The sequence below is a fragment of the Amphiprion ocellaris genome, chromosome 11 (genome assembly GCF_022539595.1).
Source record: "Amphiprion ocellaris isolate individual 3 ecotype Okinawa chromosome 11, ASM2253959v1, whole genome shotgun sequence".
Taxonomy (NCBI): Eukaryota; Metazoa; Chordata; class Actinopteri; family Pomacentridae; genus Amphiprion; species Amphiprion ocellaris.
This window is the reverse complement of record NC_072776.1, coordinates 9772829-9792083: the sequence shown is the minus strand read 5'-3', so window position 1 is coordinate 9792083 and position 19255 is coordinate 9772829. Positions and strand designations below refer to the sequence as shown.

General features: G+C 39.8%; 1 protein-coding gene across 1 annotated transcript; it reads left to right on the top strand.

Moving 5' to 3' along the window:
• The first annotated feature begins 210 nt into the window (after positions 1 to 210).
• On the top strand, positions 211 to 18164 carry cers6 (ceramide synthase 6). The gene is made up of 11 exons (XM_023276632.3): positions 211 to 645; positions 1502 to 1607; positions 1704 to 1834; positions 6639 to 6696; positions 9112 to 9162; positions 9281 to 9373; positions 11368 to 11496; positions 12690 to 12796; positions 14277 to 14433; positions 14601 to 14624; positions 17135 to 18164. The coding sequence occupies exons 1-11, from the start codon at positions 476 to 478 to the stop codon at positions 17291 to 17293; spliced, it is 1185 nt and encodes a 394-aa protein (XP_023132400.1). The 5' UTR covers positions 211 to 475; the 3' UTR covers positions 17294 to 18164.
• Positions 18165 to 19255: the final 1091 nt, after the last annotated feature.

The window sequence follows — 19255 nt, the reverse complement described above, 5'->3', positions numbered from 1 at the left end:
TAAAACAGTTGAAGCATCACTTAAGTGAGTTTTTTGTAATCATTTATTTAAGGGGGGCAGCTCACCTGGAGGGCAGATTTAGTCGGATTCTACCAAAAACACAACAGCATGTGAGACCAGAGCAATGACTACAAAAAAAAAAAAAAAAAAAAAAGACTCGAGTGTTGTTTAGTTCAGGAGGAAACTATCCGGTTGTGTGTCACAGAAAGAGTTGTCCCTCCGTGGTGTCGTGGTGTAACCGGCAGAACGTGCACGGACCGTATTACATGACATTTCAACGCACCAATCAGCCGCTGCGGAGCTGATTGAGTCTACTTCCCTACACTGGAATAGCTGAGGGGAAACGGACGGACGGCACACGGATATCTCATCATCAGCCCAGTCTGAGCGCCCAGATAGCCTGTGAGAGAGTTCGGAGATCCAGCGGGCCATCGATTCCTCTTTCGACCCGGTCACAGTGTCTGCTGCAGGGGAGATGGCCGGTATTCTGGCGTGGTTTTGGAACGAGAGGTTCTGGCTCCCCCACAATGTAACCTGGGCTGACTTAAAAAACACAGATGAGGCAACGTTCCCGCAAGCCGAGGATCTGTATCTGGCGTGTCCTTTAGCATTCTGCATCTTTATGATCCGGCTCGTTTTCGAAAGGTGGGTCTGAGCACATGCGATCATCCGGGCGGCTGTTCGTGTCGATGAAACATCCCGTCGTTATGATGCAGCACGCCCCGCTGTCCGTGTTAGTCAGTGTGCTGCCTTGAACAATGGCATCTTATCTGGTTAGCCCACAAATCAGTCGGGGTTGATCATCCTTCTTTCTGCAGGCCTGCATTTAGCGCTATCTGCATTTGATGCATCTGTCAGTGGACCCTCCGTGCAGCCAAGTTACCGTCGCTGGTGCTGCTCTCAGCCCAGACACACGTTTCAGCAGAACGGGCTCCTTTTAACTGGTCTTAGCGGCTTTTGTCCAGCTGTGCATGTAGCATCACCAGATCTGTTATTACATAGTGAGGCTCACAGCCATGATGGTCACAGCCTGTCATACATGCGTGGGTCAGGAGCCTCTTTAGGAAGTAGTGAGTGAGGCCTTGCATTTCCCCACTTCACTCAGGAAGAAAAGAAAGTGAGACTGAAGCCTTGATGCTTCATGGGCTGCTGCTGAATTCATGAAATATAATATGCAAGGGATGTTATATTGTTGTTTATATTACATTGCTACTTTTTAACCAAATAGTAAGATTCAAATGTTCAGATATAAGATAAAGTGACTCTCAAATTTATCTTTTATTCAGCTCAACTCTGTGTTTTTCCACCTGTGTTTGATCAAAACACATCCAGGTAGAATAAAAGTGTGAGCCAACAGATGTCCAGGTGCAGCTAACTATTACCCAGCACCTGTACAGACAGAATGGATATGCATGTATGCACCACCTACTGCCACGTTGCTGATTCCTAAAGAGAAGCGTCTGTTTTGACATTAATTGGTGTCATGATCTGTTAATTGCAGGTTTATCGCGAGACCATGCGCCATGGGCCTGAAGATCCAAGCCAACGGGCCACAGAAGGCACAACCCAACGCCATCCTGGAGAAGGTTTTCACGGCTATAACCAAGGTGATGCATGAGTTCTAATCTTTATACCTGTTAGACCTTCATAATGTGTACTACGGTGACAGATCCATCTAACAAAGTGTGTTATTCTCCCACCAGCACCCAGATGAGAAGAGGCTGGAGGGTCTGTCCAAGCAGCTCGACTGGGACGTGAGAACCATCCAGCGCTGGTTCAGACAACGACGCAACCAGGAGAAGCCCAGCACTCTCGCCCGATTCTGTGAAAGCATGTAAGAAACACTCCGTTTAACACCACAACACTTTCCTGACTTTGCTGCAGACCATTTTCCTCATCCACTTTCCTGAAAATCAACTTTTAATTCATTTAGGTGATCCATTACAGCAGCATGTATGCTGGTGCTTCATTGTGGCTTTTAGTAATGCTGTTGTTCTGAGTGAAGACCGATCTCAAAATGCATTACCACTCATCAATATCACACCTCTGACGGTAGTAAAAGCAGGCATGATAGATAATTTTATCCTAGCAAGTTGGTGCAAGTTCATTTTCATACTGTATGGAAATGGAGTCACAAAAACAGCACAGGCAAATTAAGGCAATTTTTTTATATACCTGTGGTGAATAATCACCATTCCAGTTTCTCAGAACCCTAAATGAGGACTTCACTGTGCTTATTTTGTCTAACAAACAACAAAAACCCAAAGATTTTAAGTTTACAGTGTTATATAAAAAAAGGAGAAATCAGCAAATCCTCTCATGTGAGAAACTGATGCCAGTCAATGTCTGAGAAATTGTTGAAATAATAGCGGCCAATTAATTTAAAGCCTATTAACAAATCATTTAATCTCAAGCAGAAGCACAGATGCTGCTACGGTCCTCTAACTGCGACTATGGTGCCACTCCAGCGTTGGTTAACCATTACTGTGTATTACATGGCTTGTAAAGATGGCAACATAAACGCTGGTGCTGCTGTGGCATAATAGTCGGTGTCCCAGTGCGAACCAACAAACCCACTCAGTCTGTAATAGAGAAGTGGCTAATCTGCAGAGCATTTGCCATCAGGGAGATTGTAGTTACTTAGCAGTGTGATGTTAAAGACCAACGAGCGAGTGTCGCTGTCAGAGCAGAGTCATGTCTGACACCAGTAGAGCAAATCTGGCAGTTTGAGACACAGGGAGCCTCACATCCTCTGATCCGCCTGAGGCTGCCGTTCACTCAGGAGAACACTGTCGGCTGATTAGACCGCTGGACTCCTATTACAACCTCAGAGAGGAATCTGAAATAAACAAGCATGCATGAGAAAAAGATGCTGGATTCGTGCTCTTCTGGAATATGTATGGGGCTTTTTGAACACGCTTCGCTTGCGTTCGTTCCGTTTAAACTGTGCCAGACGCTGTTATCTGCATTCAGCATAAGTGACGGCAGGCAACGCTGCAATAGTTTGTCCAGGTTCGTCTGTCTCAGTTGCCTACAGTGCAGTTCTCTGAACGGGGCTGGCCTCCGTCCTTCCAGCAGTGATTGAGCTCTAATTAGGCCCTCATGCACAGCTGTTGCAGACTGATAGGATTCTTTGTCTCTCCGTTGTCAGGACAGCTGATCTGTTGTCTATTCTTTTCATTATGCAAACACAGAGTATGTAGCGGACACATTTGCTGTGAAAATAATGAAGACTGCATGTACTTTATTTATCAGCTATTGTTACAGACTCTCTTTGAAAAAAGTCAGCCAAGCAAGTTTAAGATTGATTTTTTTTTTAGCAAGAAATCTACAGTAGCTTTGATTCTTGAGAGATTACTAGTTAATAGTTTTTGCCGTGTAGAGTCCTTCCTGTGACTGAAGCAGGAGGATGCTTTCATGTCCGCAACAGCCTCACTTGTCTGGTCTCATTTTCTTCCGTCGTCCCTCTTTTCTGCTTTTACTGAGAACAAAGAAATTATCTCAAGCGAAGCAATTCACACGTTTTTCAAGGCACAGATTTTAATGTTGCTAATATAGTGACTATTTTTGTCCTGTAATGTCTATTTTTAGCTTCACTTAATACTTGATGTATGCTAGAATGGAGTAGTGGCTTAAGTCTTTTAAACTTCTGTACTACATAAATGAATATTACAACAATGAATCTTTTAAGGAGCAGTTTTAACTTTTTTTAAATACACAGACTGATAACCGCTTTTTTATGTGAACGGTGAACATGAAGCTGCTGCCATTAGTTATTCGGTTGAGCTCAGCACAAAGACTTCTTGCTTTGGTTAAAGGAAACAAAATTCACCCACCATATTTTAATCCATATTTACTCAAAAGTGATTGAAATCGTCATTTTAGTTGCAGCAAAAAAAAGCAAGTAAGTGTAACACACAAAATGTTATCATGTTTTCTTAAGTTTATAGCTGCTTATGAGGTGAACAGTAATTGCAGTCGAGCCTCCTTTCATAGTTCTCCCACATTTGTAGCTCCCCATGATTTCATATTTCCGTTGGATTGGAAACAATGAAAGCTTCAAACATGAATTTATGCTTTCACACTACACAGAAACGCACCAATAATAGCAGCTGAGACTACCAATATCCTCATTACTGCTCTTCCTCTAACTGACGTGTAGGTGTATGATTTTCATACCTTTCACAACGAACACACCTCCCCAGAAGCAGCTCGCCAGACACCAAGCTGACAAGTAAAAAAAGCATGTTTGTGCTCAGCAGATGCTTATAGGACAGCTGAGAGATGAGCCATTTACATTTGTTCATGAGAGAGGACAGCCACACCCGTTTTTTTTTCCCTTCCATTACTCGCCGTCTCCTGGCAGCACATTAGAATAACTGGCTGTTAACAAGCTTTTAATAGTAATTAAATCAAAGGAGACAGATGCATAAAAAAGGTAGAAGGGACAGATATTAGTACCTGAGGAGTAACAGAGGTGTTACTGCTGATTTAACAGCACAGAGGGAACCAGGTTTCCTCACAGCTGAATTTTGATAAAGCCAGAGCGTCACACCTAATTGTCATGTCGAACCATTCGAATGCAAAGAGTTGCAGCCAGCTGGTGCTCAGACTTCCCACCTGGAGAAGTGACAAAGTCAAATGGAATGAGCCAGCATGACCTGCTTTTGATTATTTTATTCCATCGCTAGGTGCTACGCTCAGAATAAAGCCAGCCTCATTACTTAGTTTTTGATCGAATCAAAGTTCCCCCCTGAAATTAGGTCCACCCTCAAGCAATGTCCTGCCTAAACAGGTACTTTTGGTTTCGTAGGGATCTGTCCAAATTTAAAAACCACATTTTCGTCTCACATCCTCAACAATTTTATGGATTTCTGATCAAACATCTAAGAAAGGAGGGTGTTGTATCATAACACATTGCATATTCCTGCTGGGTCATACAAACTGCAGGTTGTAATTTCTTTACAGGATAGTTAAAATAATACCCATACATATACTTAAATGTGTTTCTCACAGTTATTACACAGAACAAATTCATTAAACATGTAAATGGCTTGTTGCTGTTACACTAAATGCAGCATACAAACAGTACCTCTTTGATAATAAAATGAAAAACACGTCTGTTTTGTCTTCAACCAATTGTTATCAACGCTGCATCTGAAAAAGTCCAACACATAACGACAAAACCCATCTGTGACTGGCTTCAGAATAAAACAAATCTATTCAAGAGAAGTAGTTGTGAGTCATTGTGATTGTACATATATAGCAGCGATTCAACAGCACTTGAAAAAGACTCTTGCGGGCCTGATGAACCAGTTGCCATGCAACAGTGTTTACTGTGTGCCAGGTAGACTCGTCCAGTTAATTTGGTTTTACAATAGTGTTGATCAAGCACAAAAAGCAGTTAATGACGGCTTCCATGGGCCACGTGTTGACATGGTAATCATGCCTCTAGTATTCATTAAAGAGTTACATCTGAATATCATGGAAAAAAAACTCCACATAAAAGGACAGGCTCTGTTGGATGTGACTGAGCTGAGAAGGTGGTGTGAATTTAGCCTGTTCTCTTTTTGATTCTTCAAGTCATGTTGAGTTTCGGGGCAGTGGCTGTCAAAATGTGTTTGATCTGAGGTCAGCTGAAACAACCACACTGCACAACCTTTAAAGTATGCAAAAGCTTGTCTCACATGACAGCCTGTGCAGCTCCTGTCGCAGCCAGCATTTGATGTTTTCCTCCATGTCAGAAAATTGTTTTGTTGCTCTGTTTTGACACATGAAGGTATGGAACCATATTCAACAGTGGCTGCACTGAGGTTGAGTACAAATAATAGTATTTTTATTATTAGGCCTGCAGTCTGTTGCCTTATTTGTGTTTTGTGTGGGCAGAAAGTCTAATGCAACTTCCATTATATATGCACACCTCCCTGCTCAGCAAGTCTTTGATCACGGACGTGTCAGCTGAATCAGTTTCTTCCCTGTAAGCTCAGCGTCAGAGCTCACGATCACTTTCCCTACCATTGTGTAGCTGTGGTTTCTGTAAATTATGTGCGGGGTTGTGTAAAGCACAGAGCAGGAAGGTTTGACAGCGGACAGAGCAAACATCTTTCCCACCGGACCTCACCACTGTGAAGTCAGTGTTGTCCCATTTTTTGGTGGTTCACCTCAGACTGCAGTGCTGGGACACTGAGAGGACCTCACACCACTTCAAATTTAGGATTATTACAGCTACATATTGTGCCACATTGTGTTGCACCGAGAGACAAAACCACATAAATAATGTACAGTGCAAGTTGTATCAACTTAGATATCCCCTCGTAGTGTTTATACTTTAGGATGCATTGTGATTGATTTCAAGATGGCATGCAGCTGCATTATCCTCTACAAAGTGGTCTGATTCAAGCACTTCTCTGTCTGATTTACTAATTGTTGTCCTTCATTTAAAAATACAGTATAGATTCTTGGCTAGATTCTGGATGAACAAACAGAAGACAAAGTGAATCAAAGAAAAAGAAAAATTTAAGTTATGCATCAAAAACAAAAAGTTAAGATTGTAAAGTAATCAGTGGTGGTTTGCCTAAACAGGAGTAAACAAGTCAAGTGGTCCAGCTTGTATTTATGATGTTTCTTATTGATTTCAGGTGGAGATTTACGTTCTATCTATACATATTCACCTACGGAGTGCGTTTCCTTAAAAAGGTAAGTGTGGCTGACAGACAAATTAGTGTCAGCCTTCTGCTATAACTGTTAAATTGAGTCTATGAGGTTTGAAGCAGCACATATGGAGGTAAATGGTTGGTGCCTTGTTGTGAGACTGACAGCTAAAATGGCAATCCAAGCGTAAGTGAGTCATTTTATAAAGGACATGTGTAATAGTACATAAGGATTTTTTCAAAGGAAGGGGAAGCAGCAGACTGATAGAATTCAATCCTATTCTAACTAACGCCAACCATTCAGTCAGTTTAACATGTGACTCTGAATGTTAACTACTGTCAGTATCCATCATAGACTGTATACAGTCTATGGTATCCATATGTGCTGCTATTGGGTGCCATTTTATTCCATGTAGGATAGGCCATCTGTCATTGCTGTATTACAAAAATCACCCAAAATAACTGATATGTTAGGATGACGGTTAGAATGACAACCTGATGGTGTGTTTGTGTTTTGTAAAAATGACACAGCTAAAAAGTTTCGTTAGATTAATTCTGTTTATCTAGTGGTTTCATCTATGTCTGTTAGAAAAAGTGTTTTTTCATCAAAGTGCTGTGAATGCTATGAGACTTCAAGATGCTAAGTGTTATTATTAAATATGATTTTTAAAAATGTCCTATTATTATAGCATTGCCCTATTATAAGACAATAATAATACAGTCAAAATAATGAGTAAATTACATAGCTATATTAAAAAAAAACTATCAAGGCTCAATGACAGAACTGTATGTTTTATATAAACCAACAAAAAAACACAATTTTTGTTTGTAAAATACAAACCAACCAGTCCGATGTAATATTAGCATCTAGCTTACCTACCGGTTGGTTCTAGTTTATCCACTGTGTGTGCTAGCATTTGCTACATTAGCAGGAGTGGCTAACGGTAGCTTTAGCATGCTCACCTGTCTAACAAACACTATACAAACTGTGCATCATATTAGATATTTTTCATATTTAATGTGGTCTTTTAATTTTGTACGGTACTAACCAGAATTTCTAAATTAATAAGGTAATTTAGAATAGTATGATAATACTGAGGGGCTAACGGTAGCTTTAGCATGCTAACCTGTCTAACAAACACTATACAAACTGTGCATCATATTAGATATTTTTCATATTTAATGTGGTCTTTTAATTTTGTACGGTACTAACCATAATTTCTAGATTAATAAGGTAATTTAGAATAGTATGATAATACTGAGTGGCTAACGGTAGCTTTAGCATGCTAACCTGTCTAACAAACACTATACAAACTGTGTCATATTAAATATTTTTCATATTAAATTTTGTCTTTTAATTTTGTAGGGTATTAACCTTAATTTTATAATTAATAAGGTATTTTAGGATAGTATGATACTATTGTAGTGTCTTAATCTTAATTTTGAAATTAGTCAGGTACATTTATATAATACATAATATTGTAAGGTCTTAACTTTATTTTTCAATTAGTCTGTCAAATAATAACATTATGAGGTCTTAAGTGCAAAACTGAACCTTGCTAGGCCAGTTTGTGTTATCAAAGTCTCTATTGGACAGCACTTTGGCTCAACATCTGTTGTTTTAAATGTGCTATACAAGTAATGACTTGTGCTTTTTATCTTATACCGTCACTCACTTGTAAAAATCTGTGTCACTGTGCAGTGGTACACAGTTCATTCTTAATTTCAAGGGATCTAGGTGATCAGAGCATCCCAGTATTCCCAGTAGAAACTTCTTTCTCTGTTTTAAAAAGTTTGAAATTCCACTGAGGTTACTGACATCAGCGAGCCACACTTGAGTGAGAGTTCAGTTTATAGTAACGATCCAGTTCGCTAAATATCACTGAAATATGTGGCTGGGATGGTTTAATACATTTCATACATATATTCATGAAAATACATAAATTAACACAATCGCCGCAATGATAGAGACGGAGTAGGAGAAATCTCTTAGAGACACAAGTTGCATGACAAAGCACTTTGTGAAAATAGTTCAGCCCCTGGCAGTGGCTGCTGCAGGCCCCAGCCTCTGTGGGATTTATTAATAGAGCCGGTCTGGAGAGGAGTGCAGCAGAGGTAAACTCAGTCACGGTTATGGGTCACCGTTTGCTTTTTACACATTTTTTAGTGTCATCGTTGCCATTCCTCTTCTCATCCTAGCATCATTACTCAGGATTTACCAGGAAGATGAACCTCCCTTGGTTCCACTCCAGCTTCTTTTTATGGCAAAACGTGCACTGTGATGTAGCAATCATTCCATCATTCAACGTCCCTGGAGTTCTCACTAAATTCTGTCCCACAGCACTGTCTTAAGTAATTCACTTGTTGATATGTGATATTTTACATTCGATAATATAACATGGTTTAATTTGTGTAAGGTTAAAAAGTAAAGATTTTGAGTGAATTTTTTCATTTTCTGCAGACTCCGTGGTTGTGGAACACTAAAGAGTGCTGGTACAACTACCCTTACCAGGTAAACAACAGCTTTAAAAACATCAATGTTCGTCCATCCTCAGGAATCATGATCCAGCATTAATACATTTATTCTAAGATATATTCTTTTAACCCCAATGCTTTGTGTGTTTATGCAGCCACTGACTGTGGACATCCATTATTACTATATACTGGAGCTGTCTTTCTACCTGTCGCTACTCTTTTCCCAATTCACAGACATCAGGAGGAAGGTAGGAACAAGTCACATCAAGACATAACCTCATGCTTTGCCAGTAACATGAATCATTAATAAAAGCTGCACTGCAAGTCCAAGCGTGACACTTTGTCACTTTTTTGTGTTGAAACCAGAAAACTATGTTTATGCCACTGTAAGTAGCACTGTCACTATTCTCATCTGACTGTCCATCTCTTCTGTAACTGTCACCAAGACTCTGTAATGTTTAGTCTATTTGCTTGCAAAATTGGCTTTCTGCCTCAGTGTAGTCTCACTGATGTGTGAAATAACAAAACATTGTGAGGGTAAAGAGGATTAACACTTCTTCATTCACAATATTCAAGAATTTGCATTCAGACTTCGCAACTTTGTTTGACTGAAGGCTTCCGTGTCATCAGTTCAGCAACTGACTGAACTTTGATGATGTCTCACAGAGAGCTCAGATACAGACAGAGGAGCAGATCAGATGAGATTTGATTTGTTGTTGCGTAATAACTAAAGTGCATCAAGTTAAGTTTGTCATTTATGTGAATAATTATATCAGACACTTGAATCCTGGTGGGAACAGCAATAAGATAATAGAGCTATTTCACGGCACACATTTCAACTTGTCTCGGCAGGAAAACAAAGTGAAACAAATGTTATTAACCGTGGCTGAGTTCCATCAAGTTTGTCACTAAGCCATGACAGCGAGCCAGCATGCACAACACCAGGAATCTGGAGCTGCTCACCTAAGTGGAATAGAGTTGTTTCTAATGTCATCAGTTTGGTTTGTGCTTTTTTTCCTGCTGTGATAAGGTAAATGTGGAAAGGGCCTCTTCTGATGACCCATTATTATGTAATGCTGAATCAACACACATAACACATTACAAATACACTACATTTCACTGCCATGTCTTATTTTCTGCATTAACCAGCTAAATCTACTCTCTTTGATATTCTTAATAAAGAACCAGATAACCACTTTATACTCATGCTTTATGCTTATTGTACTGCTAACATGGTTTTAAAGGTCCAACTTGGTCAGTGTTTGTAAGAACTGAAATTCAATATTGGTTCATGCAAACATTCATCATGATCAATCTCGTTCCACTTCATCTACTTTATTGTTTTTTTATGACAAGGCCTACACTTTTGGTTCATTAAGCATCAATTTGCATGCCTTCCAGCCATGACCTTACTCCTGTCTCCAGTCCATCCCCAGCTCTGCCCTCTCCACAGCACACTGCACTCACAGCAGCCCCTCATGATGCCATGCTGTGTACGCCTTCACTCTGTCATCTCTTTGTTGACTGTTGGCATGTTGTCTGTTTTTTGTTTCTCCTTTCAGTTTTTTTCATGCACAGCACTACACTGAGGAGGTCCTCTGCATCCCCTGCCAATTCCAGTATGTTCCCCCTTGCACACTCTTTGCCTTGCTTTCATTCTGCATCTTGCATCATTACTTGTCCTTCTCATCCGCCCTCTCACTCTCTCACCATTTTGGACTGGTTCTGGTTTGCTTTGAGCTGCCATCCTGAGACATTTCAGTAGCTAAAGGTTTTCTGGAGGAATGCTTCCCCTGTCTGCATCTTTAGTCACATGGTGAACCATTTAACGCAATCCCAAACTTAATGGCTTTTACCAAGACTGGACCACAGTTAATTTCTTATGTATTTGCATTTGTTATTAGGCGTTTTTCCTTCCATTTTGATTTCCGGTGGAGGAACTTCACATTTTGCTCATGTTCAACAAAAGGCACAACACTTGAAATTGAGTATTTTTACACTGTGGCACTGCTGTGTTTGCAAAGAAACTGAATGTTCCTCCACCACTTTGAGATGACTACATTACCTTTTGGTGGGGAGTAAACACACGGGGTCCTGTTGCTGCAACTCTACAGCACAAAGTGTTTGTGAGGGTTTTTTTGCTATTTTTGTTTGTCTAAGTGGTGATCTTTGCCACATGCAGTGACATTTTAGGAGTATTTTCTGCAGCTGTGTGACATTTTCTTGGCATCTCTGTCCCCAGGATTTCCTAATCATGTTCCTGCACCATGTGGCAACAATCTCCCTCATCATATTTTCCTATGTGAACAACATGGCGCGAGTGGGAACTCTGGTCATGTGTCTGCATGACGCAGCCGACGTGCTGATAGAGGTGAGGGCCGGGGAGGGAATGAAGTGCTGTGGATGGATAGATGGGCCCATGAAGATTGATGTGGGTGGAGTGTGTGGAGTTAACATGCTCACATGTTTATCTAAATTTAAACACGGTCATTATGTTATGCACATGATGTCATATGATCTATATAAAGATTGTATGATACGTGCAGAGTGCTTTGTTAATTATAGTTCTTGAGGCTCTGATCTTCGGCGCATTCAGTTTGAAATTAAAAGCTGGATGTGACATCAAAGTGCCAAGTCTGAGCTTCAACTTGATCGGGTTTACGTCACTCTTGAACAAACTGTGTGTGAGATATAGCTGTTTTGGCAAAAATAATCTGACACGTGGCTACTAAATGACAGCTCAGTGTCATTTTAATGGTAGTTTATGCACACAAGCACTCAAACTGATTGAGCAGCCAGAGATGATTTAGACTGAGGTGGAATAGTCTGCTAAAATGAGGACCATGCAAGTGGAGAAGACAATAAAGAGGCTCAGGAAAAGTACAGATCTATCTGAGACATATCAAAGGTGGCAGCACTGCCAAAAATCAACAGTTGGGTTGATTCTCAAAAAGCTAGTGTGCTACAAAAAAAACAACAATGTAGTAGATTTAGAGAAGTTGTGTGGAGGAAATCTCTCTTTATGACTGTACAGCCTGTCAGGAGCACTCTCCAGGATAGAGGTATACACGTTTCCTTGTCAGCAATGAAGAGAAACACAAGATTCAAACCCCTGCTGAGCCTTAAAAAACAGAGAGGCCAGGTTGCAGTACTGGAGAGAAGTTCAAACAAAAATCAACCTCAATCAAAATGAAGCTAAAGCCAGAAACAACCCACAACAAGTGACCGTTTGACTTCATGTTTATTACCCTAAACTTTGTGCACTCACTGTGTGTTAAAAAGGCTTCATCTCCCACACAGCTCTCTCAGCATTGATGTAAACCTACACAGATCAACTCTGAGACTTGCCACTTTAATTTAGTATCCATTATTGTTTTACAAATTGACTGTGCCGGAAGTACAGAGGCTGAAGAACAAAAGTGTGCATGTACTTACAGTCTGGACTGTGGTTTTTGCTTACAATAATGGTGGAAACAAGAGCCTTTTAATTCCTATATTGTCAGAAATGTTTCAAGCAGTCGTTCACATTAATTATTGATTTTTTATTTTTTTTTTGTAACGCAGGCTGCCAAGATGGCCAACTATGCCAAATGTCAGATACTGTGCAACCTCCTGTTTGCAATGTTTGCAATACTCTTCATAAGTTCCAGGCTGGGAGTTTACCCCGTCTGGTGAGTGTTATTCCTTTACTGTGACCCGTAGTTAGCATACTTCTGGAGGCTGACTTCAGTGTTCTCCTGTTGCATTTGCATACAGTAGCTCACAGGCAGTCAGAGACTTTAGGAAGCTTTGCAGCAGATGCCTGAGGTGCTCTCAACATTTTGGCAGCTCATCCCCTGAAAATGCATGTCAGAGCCATGAAGATCTCCGTGGCTGTTTTTTCCTTCTTCATCCACAGCGGTTTTGCAGTTTGCAGACAGATCTCTGTGAATTTTGTTGCTAAGTAATAGTTACTATGGATACAACAGCTTTAACCTCTCAAAGAAAGCCAAACAACTCGGCAAATGAAAAGCAGATCAGTATGGTTACTGTTTTGTTACTGAAAACAGTGTCAAGGGTTTGACGTGCCAGTTAAAACATCAAAGGGGCTTCTCCTTATAAAGATCTTTTCATCGTTTTGTGGAGTTGCTTTTGAGGTTTTACATTTACCTAGAATTCATTATGCATTTCAAGCTGTAATCCATCCAAATTTCAGGACCACAGCGTGGAGGCAGGTTTAATTAATTTCTTCAAGATTGAATTCATTTCCTCCCTCAAACATTTAAAAGTGTAATTGCAGCAACCTGCGAACGACACTTTTAATGGGCCGTCCTGTTGGATGTTTGCAGACCATAAATCAGTTCTAGTCCTTGAAGGAGCGTTCAGCAGTCGTCTTGCAGTGATCAGCAGGAGCGTCATCATGCCTTTCACGAGCGAAGGGAGACATACTTTAGTTTCAGGCAACTGCTGTTGTCAGCTTTTCTTTGAGATACCATCAATTCTTGATCAGCACAAAAATGCTGTTTTGAGCTGCTACATTCACATTTTGTTGTCTTTGATACTTAGGGCCATTCTGAAGAAAGCTTTTGATAAACACAGAGGCTTTTGGAGTAATCTGCACAGCATTTAGAGGGAGATTTTTTAAAAAGCCAGCAGCCCACAGCTCTCTGCCTTTTGTTTCCACGCTGTAATATGACGATCCTACACTACATTTTATTCAACCCCCACCACACCGTTGGTAAAGTTGTCATTACTGTAAAGCTGTTGCCATGGCTTCAGCTTCTGGAGGATGATTCACAGACAGCCATTTGCAAGAACTGGTTCCAGGGATAAATTTAACAGTGATCTTTGAAAATTTTGATCGAACATCATGTGAAGTCTGCAGTTTTTCCTCTCCATTAGTCATTCCATTTAAAATTTATTGCTGTACATTTATTGAACTATAAACAGAGCTCTATTTCAAATACACACATGTGTTTGTGCTACAAACACATCGTTAAAAGCTAGGTGTCCCATGAAAGAGCCTCACTCATCTCTATGTTTGACTTTGTGTACCTGCTCCTCAGGACACTCCGTAATTTGCCCCCTAAGAGGGAGCGCTTTTAAATCTGGTGTTTTTCCAAAATAATATGTCAAGCTAATTATCTCCCTCTCCCTCTGTTGCTGTGGAAGGATTTTAAATACCACTTTGTTCGAGAGTTGGGAAATCGTAGGGCCCTACCCATCCTGGTGGGTCTTCAACCTGCTTCTGATCCTGCTGCAGCTTCTCCACTCCTTCTGGTCCTACCTCATAGTGAAGACAGCATGCAGAGCCATCTCCAAAGGAAAGGTGAGTCACCGCACTCGACTTGAGCCCCTCTATAATCGTTCCATTTATACCTGGTGTTGCATAATAGGGTGTTGTGCTGTTTGTACATCTATAAATAATGTGCAGTGTTTTCAGTGGACCCTTCTGACTCTCCCTTTCTATTGTCATGCTATCCTGCAACCTTCAAGGTGGGAAAATGGAATCCATTACATGTAAGTATCCCTAAAGGGCAACAGCTCAATCAGCATGGTGCACTACATTTAGTTTTACGTCATTTCTCGAGTCATATCTCATCTGTATTCATCACTGTTCAGGAGTCAAGTTTTGTGCAGAGCATTCATGATCTCCATGAAGTGGAATTCTACTGATTTTACACACACACACACACACACCCCCCCCCCCTTGCTTTTCCTGTAGCACCTACTTCATGGGTGAAGTTGTCACTTTTCCCGTGAAATATCACAACATCTAGATGATGGAGTCACCCATAATTTTGCACAGACAGTCATCATCTCCAGACAATGAATCCAAATAACTTCAGTGATCATTTCCATCTAGCGCCATTGTCAGATCAGAATGTCAGCTTGTCCAACACTTTGGCCCAATCCCAATCTCCACCCCAAAGCTTAAACACTAAACCCTGAAGTCACAGCTGTTGTGCCCGAGTGTGTGAGTTCATGAAGGCTCGAAATGGTCTATGAAGGAGGAATGGAACTTACTATCATCACAGTTTATGTAGTTTGGAAACAACACATTTCCATTGGTTTTAAAAAAAAAAAGGTGAATTTAATTTGCAGTTTCACTCCCAGTTTGTGATTACAGTGTTTATACATTTTAGCAAACTACCAAAGGTCAAGAAAACTATGAAGGTCTGTAAATCCTATGGGGACGTTTGACTAAAAATACAGAGAATTCTACAAATCTGCAGTAAATGAACACAAACAGCCAGTAGGCACATGCCAACCCACAGAAAAACTGCCTTGTTTACCCTCTTTTTTTAAAGTGACTGAGCAAATACTGTATAAGAGTCACAAGCAAAGGCAATCACATCTGAGCAACTCTAAAGTGCAACAATCAAGAGGTTTTTGAAGAGCAATTTGCGAGTTCAAACCTGAGTAAACAGGACCACAGTCTGTTACATGAGAGGCATTTTCATTTTCAAACCTCAAAGCAATGTAATAGCTCACATTTGGGAACATTTGGCTGCTATTTGATTACTTTTATTTTCGAGAGAGATAACACCCAATTATCAAGAAACTGTTAGTGTTGTTATCTGAACCAGCATGTACAAATCTGTGGTAACAAAGGGACAATGAACACTGAGAATAAAAAAGCCTAATGTTTTTAAAGTTACTGCAGCTTTGATGCCAAAACTCTCTTCAAATGGACAAGTAGGACATGGGATTGAATACATAACTAGCATTACGTGCATTTACATACATATATCAAATAAATATGAAATATATTCATATTTTTCATAGTCCCAAGTGAAAGCCTAAGCTTAATCTGTATTTACTGACAGACTGTTACAACTATAATGATAAATCCTCACAATGCACGCACAAATCTTGACACCATTAGAATAGGTGCCTGTGAGATATGACCAAAGTAAGAATCATGTCAACACCTGATTATGGTTGCTGAGAATGCTTGTTAAAAAGGTCATCCATTAGACAACCACCAGAAAGTAGCCAGCAAAACTGATTGTCTTGTGCATAAAAAACAAAAAATAAAAAATTATACTTCTTCACCAAACTACCCATTATGAAAAACTATGGAATTAACCATTGCATTTAATGAGACAAAAACAAGATCAGATAAATATAGAGAAGGCTGATATATTCTTACACTACCAGCCAAGAGTTTGGACACACCTTTTCATTCAATGGTTTTTATTTATTTGTATTATTTTCTACATTGTAGATTAATACTGAAGATTAATTACAACATAATTCCATATGTATTCTTTTATAGTTTTGATTTCTTAAGTATTAATCTACAGTGTATAAAATACTTAAATAAAAACCACTACATGAGAAAGTGTGTCCAGACTTTTGACTGGTAGTGTATATATTCATAACAGACACCACACTGTGGTGTCATTGTCTCTGCGATTTGCATAGCAGGATATTATATCATAGTTCCTCTTCCCTATACCGGCCATACGTGGTTTGTGCATAATTTGTGGGCGGCAGGACAAACATGGTTATACATCACTTTTACTTGCAAATCCTAAATACTCTCTTATTGTATATGTGTACATCTACATTTGACTTGTTAAAGTCTACAATGTCACACACTAATTACAATATTGTTTTAAATGAATTGCAAATAATGTCAGTAATTAGTCATTTATCAGGCAAAAATGACAAACATTCACTGCCTCTCATATTTGAGCTACTGTTCTCTCCCATGTCATTGTAAATTTGCAAGGATTGCAAGGATTTTTTGACATCTTACAGACTTAACAATCAGCCAATCAGAAAAATAAGACATTAATAATAATGCTATCTACTGAGGTCTCCATTGTTCAAGCTTGTGCATAGATTTTATGGCTTTTACAGCTTTTTTTTGCCTGATATTGATTGACAGAACACCTCCAGTTTCGACACGCGAACCCCATTTGTAGCGCCGTCATGCATGGCTGCCACGGATAATGACACAGATAAGAATTTTAATGAGAAAAATGTCATCTCCAACCATCCCTTTTCTTTTCCCGCAGGTGTCAAAAGACGACCGCAGCGACATCGAGTCCAGCTCTGACGAGGACGACAGCCCGCCGCCCGCCCAGAAGCACCACAGCAGCGCCACCAACGGGACCAACAAAAATCACGGGACCAACGGCTACCTGACAGGAGTCCCGTATCCTGATGAACACTGACTCAGATGATGTCACAACAGTGGAGCTTCAGACACCGTCCATTTATCTGTGTGTGTGTGTGTGTGTGTGTGTGTGTGTGTGTGTGTGTGTGTGTGTATGATGGAGACATGAACATCGCCTGTCTGGAAGTAGATTTCTGTGAATGCAGTTTTGTTATCGGTTCTTTACTAATTTCCTCGCGCAATTTCTTCTCTTCATCTATATATTTGCATCAAACTGCACACGGTGAAATATCAAACGCACTCCTATCAGTACAACCCACTCTGTTTAGCCGATGAATGACAGCATTTGACTTTATGGTGTAAGCATGCTACTTTAACATATAGCAGTCTGGCATACTGGGGGTGTGTTTTCTCCTCTGTTTGTGTCTTTCTATGTTATTTATTTTTTATAAATATGTTTGCAGGTTGTAGTCACTTATCTATTCTACCTTGATGTCAGTGTTAAAGATGAAATAGTCTTGAACAACAACAACACGGCTGATTTTTTGGATTTTTTTCCCCTCTCACATCACTCATCACGAGTGTTAGCGAAATGCTGAAGACCCGGGTTTACTTTTAATGCTACACCCCCAAAGATTTACCAGAACGGTGATTGAGATTGTCTTCACTCACGAATGGAATCGTAATGTGAAGTTGACTCACATTTTGGAAATACAAACGTTCTCCACTCAAATTGTATATGAGATGTCAATAACAGTATTATGTGTGTGCATCAGATATGGCTCGATGCTGTATTCCCGTTTGAAGCATTTTGTTAAGTATTCTGGTACATTTCTGGTAAGGATTACATGAAAGGCCATTTGTCCTCTTATGAGGCAGACGTGAGCTGTTTGAATTATTCAATAAAAAAAAAACATGACGATTGCAAATATGTGTGGTTGTGTTGAAAAAGCTTCATCAGTGACGGGCTGCTCTAGTAGAATAATGGTTACCACGTAACTAAGTCAACATGTCTGGCATGAGAAAGGCTAAAGGGAGGCACATGTGAACTCAGATTCTTCTGCAGTGTCCTCTAGAAACATATAAACATAGTAGTGGAAAGTGACCAAGTGCAAAGACCCAAAAACTGCACACAAGTATAGCTTTGAGGTACTTGAGCGTCTCCATTTTGTGCTACTTTATACTTGCACTCAACTACATTTCAGAGGGAAATATTGTACATTTATTCCACTACTTTAGCTATTTTTGAGATGAATATTGTTTACAATAGATAACACGACAAACTTTTGAGTTGTTAACCTAACAGAATCAAAGATTAGTGAATAAATCCAAAACTGAAAACAAATTTGTTATCAGAACTACTTCTTTCCTTGCACATTAATCATATCATAACCCCTTCAGGTTTGTCTGGTGTCCCTGTGTTAAATTATTACTTTAAAAACTTACTCCTGTTAATACCTACATACATTCACTTACATGGTGTTTTTCATGTAGGATCTTTTCTTATGATGAACTGTTGTTACATTGCTGTATTGGTACATATGTAAATTATCTGAATACTTCCTCCACCTCTGCATTAACAAAACCCATTCACGTCTAACGTCTGCTCTGACATGTAACATGGTGCATGACACACTCAATAATCCTACAGTCTGTATGATAAATATCAGGCATTCCAAATAACTCTTCCATTAGATGACAGCACTGCACAATTACCAGATTCCATTAAGGCATCCTTCATACTGGGTTTTTAAGTGGTTACTAATGGCTTTATGAATGGCTTTGTTTTTGTTGTTTCAAGCCAATTAAAATGCAAATTTTTGGGGATGCAAAGATGTAAAAAGTGGTTGGATCACATGCCTGGACCACAAGTCATTCATTTACTACTTACTAACACTGACAGCTTCAGATCTAATGGTCATTAGTGAGGATTTACTTAGATATTATCGGCATTAAATATTTCTTCTTTTAGGATATTGCCTGTATTTGATAGTGATTGTTTGCTTGCAAGTTCACAAAC

Excerpts from the sequence above, each read along its gene's own strand:
- cers6 (XM_023276632.3), top strand. The coding sequence starts at position 476 with ATGGCCGGTATTCTGGCGTGGTTTTGGAACGAGAGGTTCTGGCTCCCC. Across the intron at positions 1,608-1,703 it reads TTTTCACGGCTATAACCAAG|CACCCAGATGAGAAGAGGCT; the intron begins GTGATGCATGAG and ends TTCTCCCACCAG. Across the intron at positions 9,163-9,280 it reads GGTACAACTACCCTTACCAG|CCACTGACTGTGGACATCCA; the intron begins GTAAACAACAGC and ends GTGTTTATGCAG.